General features: G+C 38.0%; 1 protein-coding gene across 2 annotated transcripts in view; it reads left to right on the top strand.

Annotated features, from left to right (window-relative positions):
- Positions 1 to 21,473, top strand: part of ROCK1 (Rho associated coiled-coil containing protein kinase 1) — a 56,470-nt gene that overhangs the window by 8,948 nt on the left and 26,049 nt on the right. For both annotated transcript variants that reach the window (XM_083518565.1, XM_083518566.1), the window contains exons 2-17: positions 4,015 to 4,096; positions 6,570 to 6,670; positions 7,350 to 7,487; positions 9,083 to 9,258; positions 10,263 to 10,347; positions 10,746 to 10,890; positions 11,984 to 12,122; positions 12,956 to 13,047; positions 13,852 to 14,011; positions 15,698 to 15,764; positions 16,790 to 16,878; positions 17,794 to 17,842; positions 18,721 to 18,856; positions 19,113 to 19,204; positions 19,341 to 19,587; positions 20,341 to 20,447. In XM_083518565.1, the coding sequence (XP_083374691.1) occupies positions 4,015 to 4,096; positions 6,570 to 6,670; positions 7,350 to 7,487; positions 9,083 to 9,258; positions 10,263 to 10,347; positions 10,746 to 10,890; positions 11,984 to 12,122; positions 12,956 to 13,047; positions 13,852 to 14,011; positions 15,698 to 15,764; positions 16,790 to 16,878; positions 17,794 to 17,842; positions 18,721 to 18,856; positions 19,113 to 19,204; positions 19,341 to 19,587; positions 20,341 to 20,447 (1,905 nt within the window). The remainder of the gene's footprint in view (positions 1 to 4,014; positions 4,097 to 6,569; positions 6,671 to 7,349; positions 7,488 to 9,082; positions 9,259 to 10,262; positions 10,348 to 10,745; positions 10,891 to 11,983; positions 12,123 to 12,955; positions 13,048 to 13,851; positions 14,012 to 15,697; positions 15,765 to 16,789; positions 16,879 to 17,793; positions 17,843 to 18,720; positions 18,857 to 19,112; positions 19,205 to 19,340; positions 19,588 to 20,340; positions 20,448 to 21,473) is intronic.

Consider the following 21,473-nt stretch of genomic DNA (forward strand, 5'->3'; position numbering starts at 1 on the left):
TACTTGAAATTTCATTCTACCAACCAGGTCTTGCATTTCTTTGTTGCACTTTGTCTTTAAAGTATTTCCATATAGGGTCTGCCTTACTACCAGCTTCTGACTGTTTATAATGTCAGCAGTGCAACCCTATAAAACAAGGTGGGCAACTTTTCTTTTTCTTTTCAGGACTGCATTTTCTTGGGGAGTAATCTCTTCCAGGGGCAGAATGCCAGCAGTGGGTTGACCCAGAGCTGATGTTGGAGAATCAGAGTAGAATTGGGAGAATCAGAGCGTTCTAGATTAATTCATTAACCCCACCTTGTTTCAGATTTCATCATAGCTACCTCAGATTACCAATTCTATGCAGGTTTACTCAAAAGTAGTGCTCAAATAGGTATACAAAGGATTTTGTTTTTATTGTTACATCAGACCAACGCAGCCATTGTTCTTGAAAGAAAGTGAAAACAATTATTTACTGATTAATGCTCTCTGCACACTCAAAACACATGTGGCAGAAACTACCAGTTTGTTGCTGCACAGCTGGTGCTATACAACTGTAGAAAAAGTTAATCATGTCAATTTTTGAAACAAAATATTGCGCTTCTGTTATTTAAGACACTGTATTTTTCCTAGCTTTTTGAAGTTCGCTTTCCTTCTATGTAGTGTCATAACAAACAACAGTTAAGGAATTACAATGGGTTAGAGAAGTGGGATAGTTTCAGGAAGTATCTAGGAATGCATAAAGTGAGGCTTTGGCTCCCAAGCTGTAGATTGTCCATTTATGCTGTAGTTTTATACTGAGAAATATGTCTCATTGACTCAGTGGGGCTTTCTCCCAGATAAGTTGGCACAGCATTGCAACTACATCATAAATATGGGAATATAGGAACCCATGCATTAGACATTTTTTTTTGGTCTTCTTTCTAATGTTGCAATCTTCTGCTTCGTTCTGTTCCATCCTCATAAAAAAGATAGGAAACAAAAACAAAATGCTTATGGCTGATAGCAAACAAGATCTGTTAGTTACTCAGCAGACTAGAGTCGTTTATATTTGTAAAGTGAAGATGAGAAGCCTATGTTTGCTAGGGAGAGTATAAATTGTCTTATTTGAGAAAAGATCAACTTGGTTCTTCACTTAAATAGAAATACCACATTTATCTCATTGTACTGTATCTGGTAAAGGCACTGATGCAGTTTAGAGATCAATTAGTAGCAAGTTTATATCTGGATTATAATTAACCCAAGAGAAAATACTTAGTTTTAGAAATCCAATTTAAATGTTAAAAAATCCAAAGCTTTAAAAGATGGATTTTTATTCACCCTGCTTGTAGCCTATTGTCAGTATTATTTATTTTACTGCTCATTAACTCCCCCCCCCCCCGAGCCTGCTAGGACCTTCTCTGGGTCCCTAACTCCCTGATGTCCTCCCACTCCTCCTTGTTTGACCACCCTCTCCATGGGCCTCATGACATGCATGTGCATGTGTACATCTGGGGAAGAGCCAACTATGCATTTTTACTCAGAAGAACCCCATCGTGTTCCTTAGAGCTTGCTCCTTAGTAAGTGTTTTTAGGGAAGCCTGTTTTGTGGTACAAATGACCCACCCAAGCAGTTCCATACATTGTGGGAGGGGGAGAAGTACTGTAAATAAACCCGCTTGCCTTCCTCTTCATCACTCAGGTTCAGGACTTGATGAGCAGTTCTCAATCTCAATAGTGATACATAATGCCAATTGTGTAGTAGTGCTAGACTCCTGAGGTTGAGGATTAGGTGAGAGGGAAATTACTCCACTGAGCTCCAGCAGTCTTATAAACTATGGGGAGAATTTACCTGCTGTTCTCCCCCCTCTTGCCCACTGCTGTTTCCAGACCTTTAGCTTATTAGCTAAAAGAACCATTCACATTAAGAGGCAGTATGTTTCTGCATACCAAAACAGGAGAAGGCCATGCATTTGAGAACAAGAGCAGAACAAAGACCCATCTAATCCAGCATCCTGTTCTCCTAGTTGCTGACCAGATGTCTACATTAAGAATACTAAAAAAGGCAGTTGCTTTGCCTTTCTTGTCTGTTGTGTAAGCTTTCTGGAGGCATTTAGCTTTCCACTACTGAAAACAAAATGGTGTACTTGATTAACTTTTGAATTGATCTAACAGGGCTTTACTTGTGTTATTATCACATTCCCATTTATTCTCAGATATCTGGCTCCTTCCAATATCTGAGCTATATATTTGCATAGTTTAGTCATGTCTTGATTTAATAGACAAAATATCTGGGACAAAGGACACTAAAGCAATTAGACTTTCAAAACCAAATTTCACAAGCTGAGAAATAAAATAATTAATGAAAATTAGGCTTATGGGCAATCAAAATTATCAAGGAACTGGAGCAACTCCTCTGTGAGGAAAGAACACATTTTGGGCCTTAGTTTAAAGCAGGGGTGGGAAGTCTTTTTGGCTTCTTGGGCCAGATTCTTTATCAGGATCAGCCTTATGAATGAGGTCACCCATCTGTCAGTTGCTTGATATCACAGTGATGGCGAGTGATTTGGCACTTGAATGTCCTGAAGTTGGGACTTCAAAGTGCATTGCAGGTAGCAAAGCGCTGCTAAAACAAAGGTGTTTTCCTCCATTTACATTTAGTCCTGCCAAGCTGGTAGGATTCAATTGCTGCTCATCAGTTGATGTATGGGGGTTAAATCCTGCTATATTATTGAGTGTTCCAGTTCTCTGCAGGATTGAACCCCACCTCTCTGGCAGAGAGTGACATCAGTTGGTTGACAGGGATGTGCCGTTTTGGGGAAATGGCTCTGTGAGCCAAAGTGGACTCACTGAGGGGCCAAGATTTGCTGCCATTCATGGTTTAAAGAAGAGGCAAGTGAGAGGGCACATTATAAAGTTTTGTGAAATTATGCATGGTGCAGAGAAATTGGATAGGGAAAAGTCTTTCTTTCCCTCTCAAAACACTACAACTCACTGAATCCAATGAAGCTGAATGTTGGAAGATTCAGGGCAGATAAAAGAAAGTACATCTTAAAAAACAATTTGCTCTTACAAGAGGTAGTGACAGCTACCAATCTGAAAGCCTTTAAAACAGTGGCTCCTAATTGGCTGGGGCAACCCAGTTAGATAGGCGGCAAATAAATATAAAGATTATTATTATTAGCTAGACGGATTCAGATGATTAGAGGATAAGACTTTCAACTTCTACTGGCCATGATTGATGGCTCTGTTTTGCTTCCACTGTTCAAAGTATGCCTCTGAATTCAAGTTTATTTCTGTGCTCAGTTTCTGCTTGCGGGCTTCCCATGGGCATTTGGTTGGTCGAGCAGGACTCTTATGTTCTTATGACTGCTCAATCAAAGCAGTTTGTCATAATTCCTTACTAATAGGAGTAAGACATGCTGCATGTGAGAGTCTATGTATTGGGGTAATTATCCAGCTCCGGCATTGGAAGAGAAATAGCACATCCCTGACCTTCCTTCACCTAAATCTCACATGGGGACCTAGTCTTAGATCAAAATAGTTTTTACCAAATGTTTTTCCAATATTATTTGGATGATATGTGTTTGGGGGAACCTTTGAGGTAGGCATTGGTTGACGGGGTGGTGATGGAATCTTCACTGGATTCAAGCCCTATATGCCCTTGGAACTTTACTAAGTGGAATGCTAAGAAGAGAGTTTGTATTTGGGGTCCCTTCTACACACATTGTTTCTTAAATATGAAAATTAAACTAGACATTATTTCGATGGGGCACCAAGTAGGTCCATTTGGCAAAGTTCAATATACTTGTGCTCCCTCAAACTTTAGCTCTTGCCCTACAAGTGCTTTTTCTCTCCTGGATTCAGAGTCAAGCTCCTCTGCCCCATTTGTGACCAACTTTTTACTTTTTTATCTATCTCATTTTGTAGACAGTAATGTGATGAATTATTTACACTTCATGTATTCTTTAAACATTTTAAAGCCTGAGAAGTTGTATACAGTATAGCTAATGCATACAAATTGTGTTCTAAAGAAAACATCACTTTTGTTCTTCAGGATGGATTAGATGCATTGGTGTACGATTTGGACTTTCCTGCTTTAAGAAAAAATAAAAACATAGACACCTTTTTAAACAAATGTAAGTATATGTCTTTGTATATATGTTTACAGGATTTCTGGTGTTGATAATGTTCCAATATACAGCTTTTTTATTAAAAAAATGAATTTTATGTGGTTAGCAGTTTGCATGGAAATATCTTTTTCTCACCTATATATGCATTATCACCGTTGTTACTGCCATGAACTTGTTGGAGGAAGCATGGGCTAAAAATTAAAGCAAAGCTGGGAAAAGAGAGGCAGATGTAGCAATTCATGCTGTGCATGTAATGAATAGGCAATGTATCAATTCACTGCCTGAAAATGGTTTAAAGTTTAAAGTTAAAATTGCAAGAGCAATTTCAGACTTTTGGAAGGGACAATGTATTGTGAATCCCCACTCACTTCCAGCTGCAGTCAGCATGGTGCTCTTCAATCCAGAGAGCCCAGCCAGGCTGCCTGGCTTCCTCCCCACTTCCTCCCTCCCTTCCTCCGCAGCCCAGCTGCCGGTCCCTGGAGCCTGAGACAAGAGTGGGGCTTGCCAGCCTGCACCTTAATTTGTTTCTCTGGCTGTGTGAGTGCCAGCAGGCTGTCTCCTCCCTCCCTTCCTTCTTGTGCTGATCACTGAGCAGAATGGAGCCACCTCCCGTGACTCACGTAGCACTCCAGAGAGTGGCTCCCAGTAGCTGTGGTTTCAGGGTGAGCCGTGGCTCGTGGCTGCGGGGAGGCTAGTGGCTTATCTGTGGCAGGCTTTGGAAGACCCTCTCTGTGGAAATCCACCTGGCTTCTACTGTGTTGCCTATTTCTCTAGAAATAGAAAATGCTTTTAAACAAACTAACTTTAAATGCTTTGTTATCTTTATTGCTGTTTTTCATAACTAAGTTTTTGTTCTGTGGCTATTAATATTGCAGCAATATTGCATGTTTGTTGTATGTTTATTTAGGATGTACTGATGGATTGAATTGGCTATGTGTTGGATGTGTTGGGTTCTCAGTATAGAGGCATTGTGGAAAAATAAAATCCAGTGCACATATGCTCAGTGTGGGGATTTGTAGGACTTGAAAAATTGCATAGGGCTTTGATTTGAAATATTTCTAAAATTATTGCGCTACAGAAATGCTGAAATGCCTACTATGTGAATGGCTGAGAGGTTTTTTTATATTAATCAGTCTATAAATTAATAAAAGAGAAATAAATAAAAACACTTTCCCACAATGCTTCTTAATGAAAATGATGACTTATTATGGCAATAAACCAGAGGACTCTTTCATATTTTCACATTTGCTTACCTTCCTGGTAAGAAACTTGGTAGTCTAATTGCTCAACCTTTTAAACATTATAATTTTGGATTTCCTCTTCATATATGCCAAAATATTTATCATTTTGTGGTCTAGCCACTATCCCCCCCCCCCCAATTTAAATGTCCTATCTGGCAGAATGGGAGAATGATAGCATACAATCAATTTAATGGATGATTGTAAAGATGTTGTTTTTGATGCATTACGTAGTCGAAGTGTTACCGTATGTGTTTGAATAGCGTGAGATCAGAGGTTTCATACTTGCTAAATTCATTCCTTTGGAACATAGGAAGTTGCCTTATACTGTACTGTGTTGGACCATTGGTTCATCTACCTCAGTATCTTCTACACTGATAGGCAACAGCTCTCCAGGGTTTCAGACAAGGTACATTCTAGCCTCACCTGTACACGATTGTGATTGTACCTGGAACTTTTTCCGTGCAAAGCAGGTGCTCTGCCACTGATCTACGACCCTTTTACCTTCCCAGCACTGAAAATTTACAATCTGTGACTTGGGGAGCACACTCTATATGTATATCTTAATAAGGGTTGTAATTGGTCAGTATTCTAGTATGTAAATATTGTTCCTTTGAATCTTTCATTAGAAAAGTTTGTTTCAGTTGCTGTGTTCTGCAACCACAGAACTGAAATACTTTTTATATAATCTCATGCCAGTGTTGACCCATGTAGATTAAAATAGCATGTTACCAAATTTGGAGTTAGACTATTTGACCACTGGGAATTTAAATTATTGCAGTTTATTGGATGATGATTTTTAAAAATGCAGACTTCCTGCTTATATTTTCATGGTAAAGTTGTTTTTTAACATGAAAAAATAATAAAAAGGCCAAACACTGGAATCTTATTTTAGTATCTAATTTGTAACCTAAATAGCTGATATGTTGTGATGAATGCAGATTTGTCTGGTCTAATTACTAGTTTCATATATTTGCGTATAAGTTGAATTAAAATTGAACTTCTCTCCTGACCTGTTCCTACAGTGAGTTGTTTTATTGTGCGTTTGGCATTTATATGTTGCCATAGGAATGAAAGTAACTTCGAAAGGAGATACTTGCAGTAAAGAAAAAAGATCTTAAAAAGAGCAAACTCTAGTCTTTAAACAATGTTTACCCAGTACATATGAAAGTTTATTTTTAAGATTGTGTGTGTGCTTATGTCTCGTGGTGTAGTTTTTTAAATTTATATTTTCATCACAGATAAAGACACAATAAACAAAATCAGAGATCTGCGTATGAAGGCTGAAGATTATGAAGTGGTGAAAGTGATTGGCAGAGGTGCATTTGGGGAAGTTCAGTTGGTAGGTTTACTTTTTGTGTATGAATAAGGCTAGCATTTATAAAAGAGGAAGCTGCAATTGTAACAAAAAACCAACGCTTATATGTGCACTGTATATTTGTGGTGATTCCCCACCTGCCCCCATGACACTTCATGCATTTTTTAAAAGAGTTACTTGTAAGGAATCACAAACTGTTTTGATGAACAAGCGTAACAGGACCAAAACAGTAAAAAATGGCCCTGATTTTAAAGACACCTATTAATCACTAATTGCTTGCCCTGGGAGTATCAGGCTTTTGGGGGTGCAATGGTGCCTGCTAGTGCTGGGTTAGTGACATCTACTGTGTTGTCTTCAACCAGGTGCACCAGACCAAGCACATTACAGTACCTTTCAATCATAAAACCATTCAGCATTTGCCATAGCGATATGTCAAGCTATGCCATGACCTTGCTGCTTTTTCCAGGGTCACAATGCTAAGGTTTTTCAGGTTTACAAATGCATTGACTATGCTCTGAAGAGCTTGAGAAGATCAGGGATGCTGTCTGTCTTTATGTGAAATGCAGAAGGACCTGTCATGCAACACTTGGGTATTGCATATTGATTGATGCAAGGCATGTGTATCATATTCATGTAGACTAGGCTTTGCCTTAAATTTTAATTTACGGTAACATTTTCTCCATCTTAAAATTTGTTTTTAAAGGTAAGACACAAGTCATCACGAAAGGTTTATGCCATGAAGCTTTTGAGCAAGTTTGAAATGATAAAAAGATCAGATTCTGCATTCTTTTGGGAAGAAAGAGATATCATGGCATTTGCGAATAGCCCTTGGGTTGTGCAGGTATATTGACTAATTTTTGATGTGTTTATACCGTTAGTTTTGCTGAGTAAGGAAAAGTTCATTTTTCAATAAAAGTGCTAATTTACAGATTTTAGCAACTTTAAATCTTAAGTATGTTTGCATTTGCTGTTCCAAGTTTTGCAGTGCACATAAATGTGATGATTACTAAAAATAGAAAACCTGGATGAATAATTTTTAAGTATCTTGGGCAGCATCCAAAGAGTGGACTTGTGCTCATAATGCTTCCTTCTCATCTCCTTGCCCTGCAGCTTCCTGTGTCCCCCCAAAATCTGCTCCAGAGACTTCCCAATTCTTTACAGCAGATTTTGAGGGTGTGTAGAGGATTGCAGAGCAGAGGTAGTGAAGTCTGTTCCACTTGCCTGTGGACAGGGAAGATACAAACCCCTTTCTATCAATTCAATAGTAATGTATTTACTCACCTAGCATCTTTGTTTACCGTTGGAAGTCTATCCTTACTCAGATCAAGGAAGTGCAAATCTGGAGTGGTGGGAGTGAACCTGTTGGCTTGGGCTTCAGTTTTGAGGTGGGGACTGAAGCCCAATTAAACAGTTTTACTAGCTCTACACAGATCTACAGGTAGGGACGACGTTCTTTCACACAGTAGGCTTCCAACTTTATTAGGAACTATGTGCACAAGTAGTCAATTATAGGCTGTGCACACAATTCCTGTGTCTGAATATGGAGGGACACTTGCCCCGGTTAGAATATGCATTACTTTGTCTTGGACATCACTTGTTCAGATGGATTGAACATACCTTCCTCTGAACAATTAGCTAGTAGCGTTGAGCTGGCAGCAGCAAATATTTGATTGAATGTACATAGGCAAGTACAGCAGTGTCCTGGTTAGCCCACTCTTGCACATGTGAATATTTTATTTGTGGCTGATTTTTTCACTTGTCTTGCTGAAGCTCATATTTGTCTAAACACTATGTGTCATTGGTTTAGCAAGTTTTGTTGCTTTGGACATCTGAGCATTTTAAACTCAAACAATTGTGTGTATAATTGACACAATGAAATAATTGAAGTCACTATTAACTTTAATGCAAGAAAGTGATGACTAATGACTAGTTTTCCCCAATATAACAATTAAGTAATCTTTATAAAGAAGATTTTCTTATCTGTAGTTTTTTCTTGAATGCTAATCATGCCTTTATGTTTTGAATACTGTTACTAAAAATAACAACATCTGACTATGAATGGCCTGGTTCTGTAGACCATTGCTTGGCTTACTGAACCAAGAAATGTAGTTTGAAATCCAGTTTGAAAATGGATTAGTATCCTGTCCTCTTTATTCTGAGGCTGGTAATCATCATTTCCTTGTCCAGATGAAACAAGGACACTATGGTTAAGTAAATCCTTCCTGGTTTAATTGCAGCTTGCTGCAAGTGTATTTTCAGATAAATAAGGCATTGTATTTAGATGGTAAACTGGTTCTTCCTTTTGGTTGATACACATAATGAACAGCAATGAATTGCTAATACTTTAAATGTTAACAAATAATTCTAATTGAGTGAGAGGAAGGCAATAATGATGAACTGAACACACAGTAATCTTAGTTTTATTTCCTTTTATAGTTATTTTATGCATTCCAAGATGACCGCTACCTTTACATGGTGATGGAATACATGCCTGGTGGGGACCTAGTGAATTTAATGAGCAACTATGATGTTCCTGAGAAATGGGCAAGATTTTATACTGCAGAAGTTGTTCTTGCATTAGATGCGATTCACTCAATGGGCTTTATTCACAGGTGTATATGCTATTTTTCTTAATATCTCAATACCTCAGTATTCTATCTGGAGTGCATTACAATATAATCAGTTGCATGTTTAAAATATTTTTTGAATATTTATTCTAAATAGCCAGAATTTGCCCACTTCCTTACATGTTTGGGCTGGTCAATCGCATCCATTTTGGGCAGAAACCATGAAAGGAAAGAGTAACAGAGGCAGGGAGAGAAATTGAACAAATCAAGAAGCAGGGAAGATTGGACAGGCAGAAGCTTTTTCCTTTGTTTGTCTTTTGCTGGTTGGCTGCAGAAGTTTGTGGTGGAAACCAGGGAGGGAGAGATTTATGCCAGTATAGATTAGAAATTCCAAATTCTACCAAATCCAAACTCTCCCTCCGCCAGTGAATCTTGGAATTGGATTATACAAGTAGGCTTCTGATTATGTTGCCACTACTGTAAATAAGGTAAGGTGAGGCTCTACCATATGCTGAGGGAGGGAGAGAGAGAGAGAGAGAGAGAGAAAGAAAGAGAGAGAGAGTGTAGTGGGGAAATTAAAATGTGTAGTGCTGTAATGTGCTTTGTGTTAAGAGATACAGAGGCAGCTTCATCACATTGAACGAAAGTCAAGTTTAAGAAATACTAAGGTGGCACTGGAACCTTAGCCTCTTCCTAAAGAAAATTTCTGTCCTCTGTCTCATTTTTAATGGTGATATGCTAATGGTGAATTATGCTGCCAGTGGACTTTTAAAGGGGTCAGGCAGCTGGTGATTGGAAAGACCTCTGCCTGAGACCCAGGAGAGCCACTCCCAGTTGTGTAAAGCAGTTTCATTTGTTTGTGTGTTTCAATCACAGAGGAGGAATTTGCTCAAGGAAGAGGATAAACTATGACAACAGTAATGGCCAAAGGTTGGCTCTAAGTTTGTTAGGTGTTAGTTGTTAACCATCTTACGTGGCAAGACGGATATGTAGGATAGCTGGTTTTTTTAAAAATAAATAAAACCTACATTGATTTGCTTTCTTTTCAGAGATGTAAAGCCTGATAATATGCTGCTAGATAAATCTGGTCATTTAAAACTAGCAGATTTTGGTACCTGTATGAAGATGAATAAGGTTGGTATGCTTTTTTTTAAAAAAAACTTCCATGCTTTGAGAAGTAATATTTTTATGGAAGAATGTTACTTGAATATCAGTTTTGCCTAAATTTTAGATATTTGGAATACTGATGTGTTTTTTTTTAGTTTATTGCTCTGTTTACATTTTTTTGGCATGTTTTAAAGTGTTGCTTTAATTGTTTTTACCAGTAATTGTATTGTTTTATTATTTTTGTAAACTAAATAAATTTTATGAAATAAATAAAATTCTTAAGATTTAAATGAAGTTTAGCTTGCATATTTGACACATTTTCCCAAGGAAATCTAGGAAAATGTTTTGCTTCAAGATACTTTTCAGTTCCTAGGTGAATTCTACAGAGTGCCTGTTTTAAAATAGCCCCTCCCTTTTCTTTATAGGAAGGCATGGTACGATGTGATACAGCTGTTGGAACACCAGACTATATATCCCCAGAAGTGTTAAAATCTCAAGGTGGTGATGGTTACTATGGACGAGAATGTGACTGGTGGTCAGTTGGTGTCTTTTTGTATGAAATGCTTGTGGGTGAGCATCAAAATAATCAGTGTTCTGCAAATGAAATTAACTGCATTTACTGTTGAATAAAAATGCCTTTTATTTTAACTGTTGCTTAAGGTTTACATGGAAGCAGGCCCCATGGAGTTCAATGGCTGCCTTTTACAAAGGTCATAAGATTGTAGTCTTCTATACTTCAATGCTACATCCTTCCAGATCTTATGCTGTTGCTAAACATCAAGTCAGGGAGCAGAAAGACTTCAGCTATGCAGGGTGTGATCTCAGATGAGCAGGCTGACCCTTGTGTTCAGTAGAGACCTAGCTAGATAATGGGAAGGCTTAATCTTATCCAACTATTACTGAGGGATTGCATGTTGCTTTTCAATGTAGAGTTTAGGATTTCAGCCTCCTTTATTTAAGGCTCCCATCTGGTGCTCTCTTTATTGTCTCTGGATGTCACTTTCTTTATTTTATGGACACTATTATAACATTAATTGTTACACCTGTCAAAACAGTTGCATATGTAAAAACTATCTTATCTATAAAAGAAAACGTTTTAAAACAACACATACATAAAAACTATTCAAATCCAAGACATATACCAATGGAAAGGATAGATGCTGCTACACTAAATGTCTGATTTTGATGATGTTGATGATGATGATAATGATAATAGTAATAATAATTTATTTCTACCCCACCCATCTGCCATTCAGAACACTGCACAGTGATTGGTTTTGTATGTAGAACACATTGTAGAGGTTTTTGGCGCATAGATGACAATGGTCAGGCTATCCGAATAAAAAAATGGCCATAGTTGTCTTACCAGCTAAAACTAGTACAAGGCACTCCTAGCCACTAAACTTAGAATCATGTGATGTGAAAATGCTTCTGCCACATACTTGTAACATGAGCTTCTTGGATCTTCAGTACAACTGGGGTATTGCTTTCTAATTTGATTTTTATATTAAGTGATAAGGGGAATCCTGACTACTTAAAATCATGGCATGAGAAGTAGCAATCATTTGCTTTCTACATCTAGTATTTAGCCTCGTTCTGACACAATTTTATTGTCTTCAGCTATTGTGTAACATTTTTAAACTTTCGTTCTTTTTAATTTTAGGGGATACACCTTTTTACGCAGATTCTTTGGTTGGAACATACAGTAAAATTATGAACCATAAGAATTCTCTTAGCTTTCCTGATGATAATGATATTTCAAAAGATGCAAAAAATCTTATTTGTGGCTTCTTAACTGACAGGTAATATTTTACATCAAAATGAAAGTTTTTGGTTTAGAGGTTTTTCTGTAGTAAACTTCATCACCTGGTGATAAACCAGTGTTTATGAATTTTACATACGTTTTAATAAACTTTTAAATCCTATTAGGTCTTGTCCTGATAATAAAATATAGTGTTGCTGCTGTAAAACCACTCTGTATACGAGAGCTTTTAAGTCAGTCTGACAATTCAAGAGCTTGAAATCAGTTTCCTAGTATTTTTATTTGTTGAATAATAATCTTATGTTAAATGTTTTGGGCTTGCATTGCAACAGGGACTTGCGTGTGAATGGGCATGAATGCGCCTGATCATTTTGTGTACTTTGACATAACTCTAGATACATTGTTGTGTGAAAACTTTCTCTAGCAGCTTATACAGCAGCTTATAGAAACAGTGACAATTCAGTTCATAGCCTGTAGCAGTCCAGGAACATATATCAAAAAGGGGGGGGGGAAATGCTGCAGTGTGTTTTGTTGAGGAAAACCCCCACTTTGGGTGGGGATAAAGTGGATGGGAGGAGTGGTTAATATTTTTTATACACATTATTTCAATCTACCCCATAGTTTCAAGACAATGTTATGAGGTAGCATGAGTTTGAACCACAGGAGGTGTGAAACTGCTCCCTCACCTCAGATTCGGAGTGGATAAGCAGTTGGTGATTTTCTTCTGAGCTCTTCTCAGCTCCTAATCACCCCTTTCTAATTTTCCATTTAAAAAGTGACTTGTTGGGCTACTGTTGCAGATGTTTGCATGCTTTATGTAGTTTGATCTTCAGAGCTTGCATATTTACTTGTTTCAAAATATCCCTTCAACAGGGAAGTCAGATTAGGCCGAAATGGTGTGGAAGAAATCAAGCGACACCCTTTCTTCAAAAATGACCAGTGGTCTTGGGAAAACCTTAGAGACAGTAAGTATCTCTTTTTACCACGCATGAAGCTATCTGCATTGAGGCCCATATCACATCTTTTAAAAATCAGTAGTATAAATTGGTTTGGTGTCTGGACTTGTATATACCGTATTTTTGCTCTATAAGACTCACTTTTTCCCTCCTAAAAAGTATGGGGAAATATGTGTGTTCATCTTATGGAGCAGGCTGCACAGCTATCCCAGAAGCCAAAACAGCAAGAGGGATTGCTGCTTTCACTGCGCAGCGATCCCTCTTGCTGTTCTGGCTTCTGAGATTCAGAATATTTTTTTTCTTGTTTTCCTCCAAAAACTAGACGCGTCTTGTGGTCTGGTGCGTCTTATAGAGTGAAAAATACAGTGCACAAAGTTCCGTATGTATATATAGATTGAGAGCCTACTCCAGGCATAGAATTCACCACTTAGGACACTGCAGAAATTAAATAGCAATCAATTTTTAGTATTTGTGAAAATATATTGCTCAAGAGATCCCTATATCATTGCTAATGTGAGGTCTCTTGAGTGACCAATGGGTGTGAGGTTTTTAAATTGGCAGCTGTCTGGGGACCTCAGGAGCAATCTGTTCTGTTTAGTAATTACAACTATATTTAAGTTTTGAAGCTTTGATTTTTTAATAATAATATTTTTTTCTATTGCATGTGCTGCTCAATGTAGAATAAAGAGTTAAATCTTGCCATGTCTCCTTGTGATTCTTTCATGCCTCTTCTCCATTCCAATTGTAACATTTTTAATATATTAGTTTCAATAAAGATTTTAGTAATCCTTTTTTTTTTGTTTATATTGATAGCTGTAGCACCTGTTGTGCCTGATTTAAGTAGTGATATTGATACTAGTAACTTTGACGATTTGGAGGAAGATAAAGGAGAAGAAGAAACATTTCCTATACCAAAAGCATTTGTTGGTAACCAGCTGCCTTTTGTAGGATTTACTTACTACAGTAACCATCAGTAAGTATACATGTGCTGCTGAAAATGTGAGCTTAAGTTGTGAGAACAAATCCTATAAGATTTGAGAGCAGTGTCACAAAAGCAACTTAATTCTGGGTTTAAAAGACACTTTAAAAATCTGTATTGCCATATCATCCTGAAATGTGCAACACTTACTATAGCAGTTTTGAACTTATGGTACGGGCAGCAATTTTGTACATCTATTTTTGGTTCCTCTTGATGTGACATCATACCATATCTCTGATTTTTGTGTTTTTCTCAAGCAATGTCAGAAGGCCAGGCTTTTAAGTAATTATTACTTCCAGTGCATGCTTACCTGGGATAAAGTCTCATTAAACTCAGTGCGGTTTATTTCTGAGTAGACATTCATAGAATTCCACTGTTAATGGTCAAATTATTTTATGTAGTCTATCATTAATGTGCCTTTGAATTTGTTTGCTTACTAGCTATGGAGAATAGCAACAATGTCTAGTGAGCAAACAAGGAGACATCATGCAAGAGGTTGATCCACTTATTTATTTGCTAATATAATTTGCAAAGAGTTCATGGATTCTTACTAGGATTGTGAAAAATGTCAGATTTCATCTAGAGAAATTTTAACTCTTAAAGACCATTCGAAATATGATAGTAATACATCCTACAGGTTAGAAATACATAGTCAGATACGTATTTCACAATTACACAGCTAATTTCATGATTTTTGAGGAACTGTCCAGCGTTTGGAGTAGTAAAGCTTTTTACTACCACAGACAGAGGTTGTCCAATCTTCCTTATAAGTTAAGATTTTTCATCAGCTGCAAAACTCTGCAAAAGAAAAATGTTGTAAAGCAAAACAGTATGTGATATTTGAAGGAAAGATGTCTAAATAGGGTGTTCGTGTTGTGTCTTTTCAGAAGATGTGTACTCTCATGTTCAAATTTTAGTTACCGTATTTTTCACCCTAAAGGACGCACCGTCCCATAAGGCGCACCTAGTTTTTTTTTTGGGGGGGAAATAAAGGGGAACAAATTATTTCCCCCACAGGTGCGGGGCTGGGGCGGGGGAGGCCCAAGCTTCCCCCGACCCCAGCCCCCAAACAGGCAGCTCTCTGCAAGCCGTGGGAGCCCAGCGCTGGCTCCCTCTGCCTGCGGAGAGGTCTGTGAAGCCTGGACGCGCTGATCTCAGCGCGCGCAGGCTTTGGCATGCAGGCAACTCTCCACAAGCAGCGGGAGCGCTCCCGCTGCTTGTGGAGAGGTCCGCGAAGCCTGGAGAGCGAGAGGGGTCGGTGCGCACTGATGCCTCTCGCTCTCCAGGCTTCAGTGAAAGCCTGCATTCGCCCCATAGGACGCACACACATTTCCCCTTCATTTTTGGAGGGGAAAAAGTGCGTCCTATAGGGCGAAAAATACGGTAATGGCAGAGACTCAAAAATGTCAAAATACACCTTTAAAATTGCATACACCCAGCCTACTACATAATGTGGGCATTTAAGTTTCAGGTATATGGGTTGCAGAAATGTGCAAGCAAAGTGATCAGGGGGCTGGAGTACTTTAACTGAGGAAAAGCTAAAATATCGGGAGGCGGGGTGAGTTTTAAAAAGAGTAACTAAGGATAGAAATAAGAGAATTTCTAGTATGTAGAAAGTGGGGAGAAAAAAAGTTGTTCTCCTCTTCTCATATTACTATAACTTTTATTGTGTGCTTACAGGTATTTATCTAGCTGTACAGCAAACTCTAATGACAACAGAGCAAGCACCAACGTAGATAAAAGTTTGGTATGTCTTTTTTTCTTCTTTTTTTAACCCCCCCCCCTTGTTAAGACCTAAAATAAGTGCTATTAGCTAATTAAATATTTTGTTGATTAATCCTTTCTATTGATAACTTGATTTGATTAAATGTAAATTACCAAAACATCCATAGATACACAGGTCCCTCTTTCCGAACACAGTATATTCCCAGGAAATTGTTTGTTAGGCAAACATTTGCATAAAGAGCTGATGATTTCTATTATTTCCTATGGGAACATTTTTCTGGCTCTCTTTCCATGCTTTCTGCCTGAATCTGATGCAACCAATCAATAAAAGCCAGACAAAGGAAAAGCTGATTTGTCCAATCTCCTTTCTTCCCTTCTTCCCTTCCTTCCTCCCTCCCTCCCTCCCTCCCACCCTCCCTCCATGCTTTCTGCCCAAAGTGGCAACGCCAACCAGCAAAGCACAAGTAGGGAAGTGGGTGAGCTCCAGCTGTTCCGATATGTGAATCAGACCTTTGTGTAATGAGGGTTGGGTATAATTCTTTGTATTTGGATAACTGAGATTTCATATAGTGAGCATTCCGATAGTGGGACCTATTGGAAGATTTGTTTTCAAGATATTGAAGGAAGAGTAATGTAAAGATTAATAACCAATATTTGCACTCATGTAAGAATGAAAATGAGTCTTCAGTTCTTTTTCTTTCTCATTATTGCAGCACAGCAGAGCTAAAATGTCACCAAAAATTAAATCGATTTTTAATTTACAATGTTTATATACTACTTGATTATAATAAGACCTCAAAGTGGTTTACAAATGTGTCTTAATTTCTGGTCCCATTTATAAGAATGTGCCCATGTTTATTAATCTGTTAAAGCAGTAATCTCCTAGCTGAAACTTGCTGTTCCAATTTTTAAAAATAATATACTGAGAACCATTCAAAGCAATTTTAGATAGCTGTTGTAAAATTCATTATAATTTAGATAGTCCCATAAGATCCTGTCAAGTATGACTTTTATTTTCATTCTGTATTTTATATTTTATATTTAAAGCTGGAATCTCTGCAGAAAACTATCTATCAACTTGAAGAACAGCTACATAATGAAATGGAACTGAAAGATGAAATGGAACAAAAATTCAGGTGACTCATTTCATTCTTTGTTATCAGAACTTCAGAGACACCTGTTTTATGAATTTTATATTGGGGAATTATGATGGTATTAACATTTTATATGTGTAGACCAAGAGATTTGTAGCCCACCTCCAAAACTGAGTATCAGGGTCTTAGGAGCCAATTAATGGCACCAACTCTGAAAGTGATATTTTTAAGAGTTGCTGGTAGCAACAAGGATGCTTTTGCTTGCTGGCATTACTAAGAGCAAGACTAAGCACTCTTAGGTGAATGTGCATCAGTTACCTTGGGAGTGAAGAATTTGAAAGGTAGGGAAATAGTCACTTTGAATCTCCCATTTACCAGCTTTTTGGTTTAGTTTCCTTCCCTCTTAGAGCTCACCCTGGTTCTTCTCAGATTATGTTCTGGCTGCTATAAAATATTTCATATTCCTTAGTGGCAGCTTCAGATATTTGGAGCTAGTTTAAGATCTAAGGTGCTAGTTCTACACAGAAATAGTTAAGTAAAATTCTTAGGTTACTAGGATATCAGTGTTAGACATAATGCGTATTCAACATAGCACTAATTTGCGGGTTTCGTCAGCACAGGCATTTTTCCTTATGGATTGTTTCCCCCTCTGGAGCAGATTGGAGATGGCATGGAGCACTCACAGTGAAGGAGAGGGACAAAAGTCCTGTTTTCCTAGTGCTCTTTAGTTGAATACTTCCCACTCTGTATGACATTGGGCTATACCCATTAACAGGTTGGTGGTAGCCTATTCTGTACACCACTGTCAGCCTTTTGGTCACTTGGATGTAGATTACACAGCCATGATGATGTGAGTTATTACAGTGTAATTGAGTTAAATTGGGTTGTTTGCAGAGCAGTTGTAGAGCAGTGTCCAAAAACAAAAACGTGTCACTAACGTAATTTTATTTTTTCTAGAACGTCAAACATTAAATTAGACAAGATAATGAAGGAATTAGATGAAGAGGTAAGTGATTTTGTGTGTGCGGTTAGAATTAGTTTCCCCCCATTTTTAAAAATAATGGTGTTAGAATTTTACTTGCATACATGTGATTTCTTTCTTCAATCATTTATTATTGCAAATAAAACAAATCTCTCTCTGAAGGATTTCTTTCCTTTTGGGAGAATGAGGAAAGTAAAGACTTGCACCATGGATTGCTTGTACAGAGAGACTTTTGCCAAGGTCTTGATTCATTTATTTTAATCTCTACTCTTGGAACGCCGTCTCTCTAGCCCAGGCATGGCCAAACTTGGCCCTCCAGATGTTTGGGACTACAACTCCCATCATCTCTAGCTAACAGGACCAGTGGTCAGGGATGATGGGAATTGTAGTCCCAAAACATCTGGAGGGCCAAGTTTGGCCATGCCTGCTCTAGCCTGTCAAGTTGATGGGCGTGTGGCTAGTGACGGTAAAAAAACCAATATACAGATAACTCATATCAGTTTAATGCAGTATTTTTAAAAAATCTAACACAATTATGATATTTATTGCTCTATTTTATTCTAAAACATGAGAATATTTTCTTTCAAAGATGGATTATGAATTTCCGAAATAAAATAATTTGGACTAGTTTCAACTAAATAGTTGTCTGAGTGGGAGCCAGTGCAGCGAGTCCTTCTAGTGCAACAGGGTTTCCCCTCCTCTCCCTGTGCACCCACTTAGATCGGCTCCCAGAACCGTGGGCAGGGAGAGAGATATTGTTCTGTCTGGCAAGCAGAAATGCTTATGCTGATCATATTAGCACAACGTTGAATTCCGCTGACAGCTTCACTGGGATGGTTAGAACTTTAATTTTCGACTGAATTTAAATGGTGAAAAATTAAATGGCAGTATATATCTTGCAGGGCAGTCAGAGAAAAAATTTGGAATCAACAGTTACTCAGGTTGAAAAGGAAAATATGCTTCTGCAACATAGAATAAATGAATATCAAAGAAAAATTGAGCAGGAGAATGAGAAACGTCGAAATGTGGAAAATGAAGGTAAGCTTTATTTCCTTTCAGGAAGCATCTTTCAGGTAAGACTGATGGTCTCTTTTGTAGGATATTTTTTGAACAGCATAAATACCTTCGTATTCTTTTCAGTATTATAACTGGGGCATATTTGTGCTTGAATATGCCTCAGAGCACTGGTGGCTTGTTTTTTTCCTTGCTGTATAGAAATATTAGAAAAAACACCTCCAAGAGACATGCATGTTTATTTGTTGATTTACATTTAACATTTCCCCTTTGCATCTAGTGTCAACGCTAAAAGATCAGCTGGAAGACTTAAAAAAAATCAGTCAGCATTCACATATTACAAATGAAAAAATAACGCAGTTGCAAAAGCAAGTAAGCAATTTTCTATGCCTATATCTGCTTTCCCTCCATAATGTATCAATTTAGGGTAAATGCAACAGAGCTGGATGTATTTGTTGTATGATACTCACTGCTACCTTTTCTTAACTCCCCCTTCCCCTCCCAACAGCTTGAAGAGGCCAATGATTTACTGAGGACAGAGTCAGATACCGCAGCAAGGTTGAGAAAGAGTCACACAGAAATGAGCAAGTCAGTAAGTCAGTTTGAAGCCCTAAACAGAGAACTGCAAGAAAGATGCAGAATCCTGGAAAGCACAAAATTACAAGTGGAAAAAGACTATTACCAACTTCAAGCTGCATTGGAAGTGGAAAGAAGGGATAGGAGTCATGGATCAGAAATTATTGGAGAGCTACAAGGTAATAATTTAAGCCAAAGTAAATCTAATACAGTGGTACCTTGGTTTAAGAACTTAATCCGTTCCGGAAGTCCATTCTTAAACCAAAGCATTCTTAAACCAACGCGTGCTTTCCCATAGCAGCAGGGGACTCAATTTACAAATGGAAGACACTCAACAGGAAGCGAAACATGTTCTTATTCCAAGGCAAAGTTCACAAACCCAAACACCTACTTCCAGGTTTGCAGCCTTCTTAATCCAAGTTGTTCATAAACTAAGCTGTTCTTAAACCAAGGCACCACTGTAGTGCCTTCATTTTTGTTTTGATCAAATATATGTATGAATTCAGTGTGCTTTCAATACAGTGGTACCTCGGTTTACGAACTTAATCCGTTCTGGAAGTCTGTTCTTTAACCAAAGCGATTCTTAAACCGAGGTGCGCTTTCTCTAATGAGGCCTCCCGCCGCCAGTGCCCTTCCACTGTTCGGCTTCCATTCGTAGACCGAGGTAAAGTTTCCTAACCGGAACACTACTCCCGGTTTTGCGGAGTTCGTATACCCAATAGTTCGTAAACAGGACTGTTCTTAAACTGAGATACCACTGTACTGAATTTTAATCCAAGTTGAGAGCGTAACACTAAGATTAGAAACACTGTCTCTTTTTTTAATTAACCAACAACCTCTGATGTATGTTAGGAGCTTTATGTGGGTAAATCATAGTTTCGGTTTTGTGTGCAAGTACTGTGGCAGATTATACTATTTAATTGTTTATGTAGCTCGGGTTACATCTTTACAAGAAGAAATCAAAGGTTTAAAGAACAATCTTGAAAGAGTGGAAGAAGAAAGAAAGCAGGCCCAGGACATGCTTAATCATTCTGAAAAGGTAAGATCATTAAAACAATGAGGCACAAATTTCTTGTTTCTTGGAATACAGATGCATATTTCTAAAAATCTATAAAAAGCAGCATGCGAATGTGATTGATAGGATGATTTTATAAAATCTAAATTAAGCCGCTGTGTTTGAATTTAAGTTTGTTTAATTCAATTGATGTGAGTGGGAATACGTTGGCTCATGTAATATTTTTTATATAGTTGTGGATCAAGCTTTTAAGGGTGATAGAAATGTGGCATTAATACCAATGCATCTATTGTTGTTTTTATTGCTATGATACCATCAATGTATATATATTTTCACCAAGTATTATAGGGGCAAAGGACAGACTGTTACCCTAAAGGACTTTAAGTCTGTATCTTGATAGTTAGAGGTAGGGAAAAGCGAATGTTTGATTCATTTATGGGTGAGGATTAAAGGATTAAACCAAAAGCTTTATGCAAAAAGTGGAGTTAGATGAGAGACGTTAGAGCAAGAGTTTTTGGGTCTCCAAGCATAGCAGAATTGAAGAGGCAAAGTCCTAGCAGTAAAATTACTTGGGATGCATCTTGAATCAGTGCTTGTGGTTGTCAATATATATATTTTAACCAAATGCAGATGCAGTGATCCCAGTTCCTATCAGAACTTGTAATATAGGTGGTTTAACCCTTGCTCCATTGCCATCATTGCCCTGAAAAATCACCCCACCAAAGCTTCTAGGGACAAAGGAGGTTTAGTGGGGAAACGGTGCATGGGGAAAGGGTAATACATCCTTTCATGAGCTGTGGTCCCCAGAAGGATTGTAGGAAGCCCATGGCTACATTGTGGGGGAGGATAATACAGAGAAACTCAAGCATGGCATTCAAAAATACATTTACAAATAACTTGTGACTTAACCGCAGATAAAGAGACACCAGCGCAGGGCAGAGCTGTTCATCATTTGTGAAATTCTAAGCGTCCTCAATCAAAAATATTTGTGGATTGTGTGTGCTAAAAGAAGTATGTGTGTGCATCACTTTGTCGCTCGCTTGCAATGTA

The sequence above is a fragment of the Podarcis liolepis genome (genome assembly GCF_965112155.1).
Source record: "Podarcis liolepis genome assembly, chromosome: 8".
In the NCBI taxonomy this organism is placed as follows: domain Eukaryota; kingdom Metazoa; phylum Chordata; class Lepidosauria; order Squamata; family Lacertidae; genus Podarcis; species Podarcis liolepis.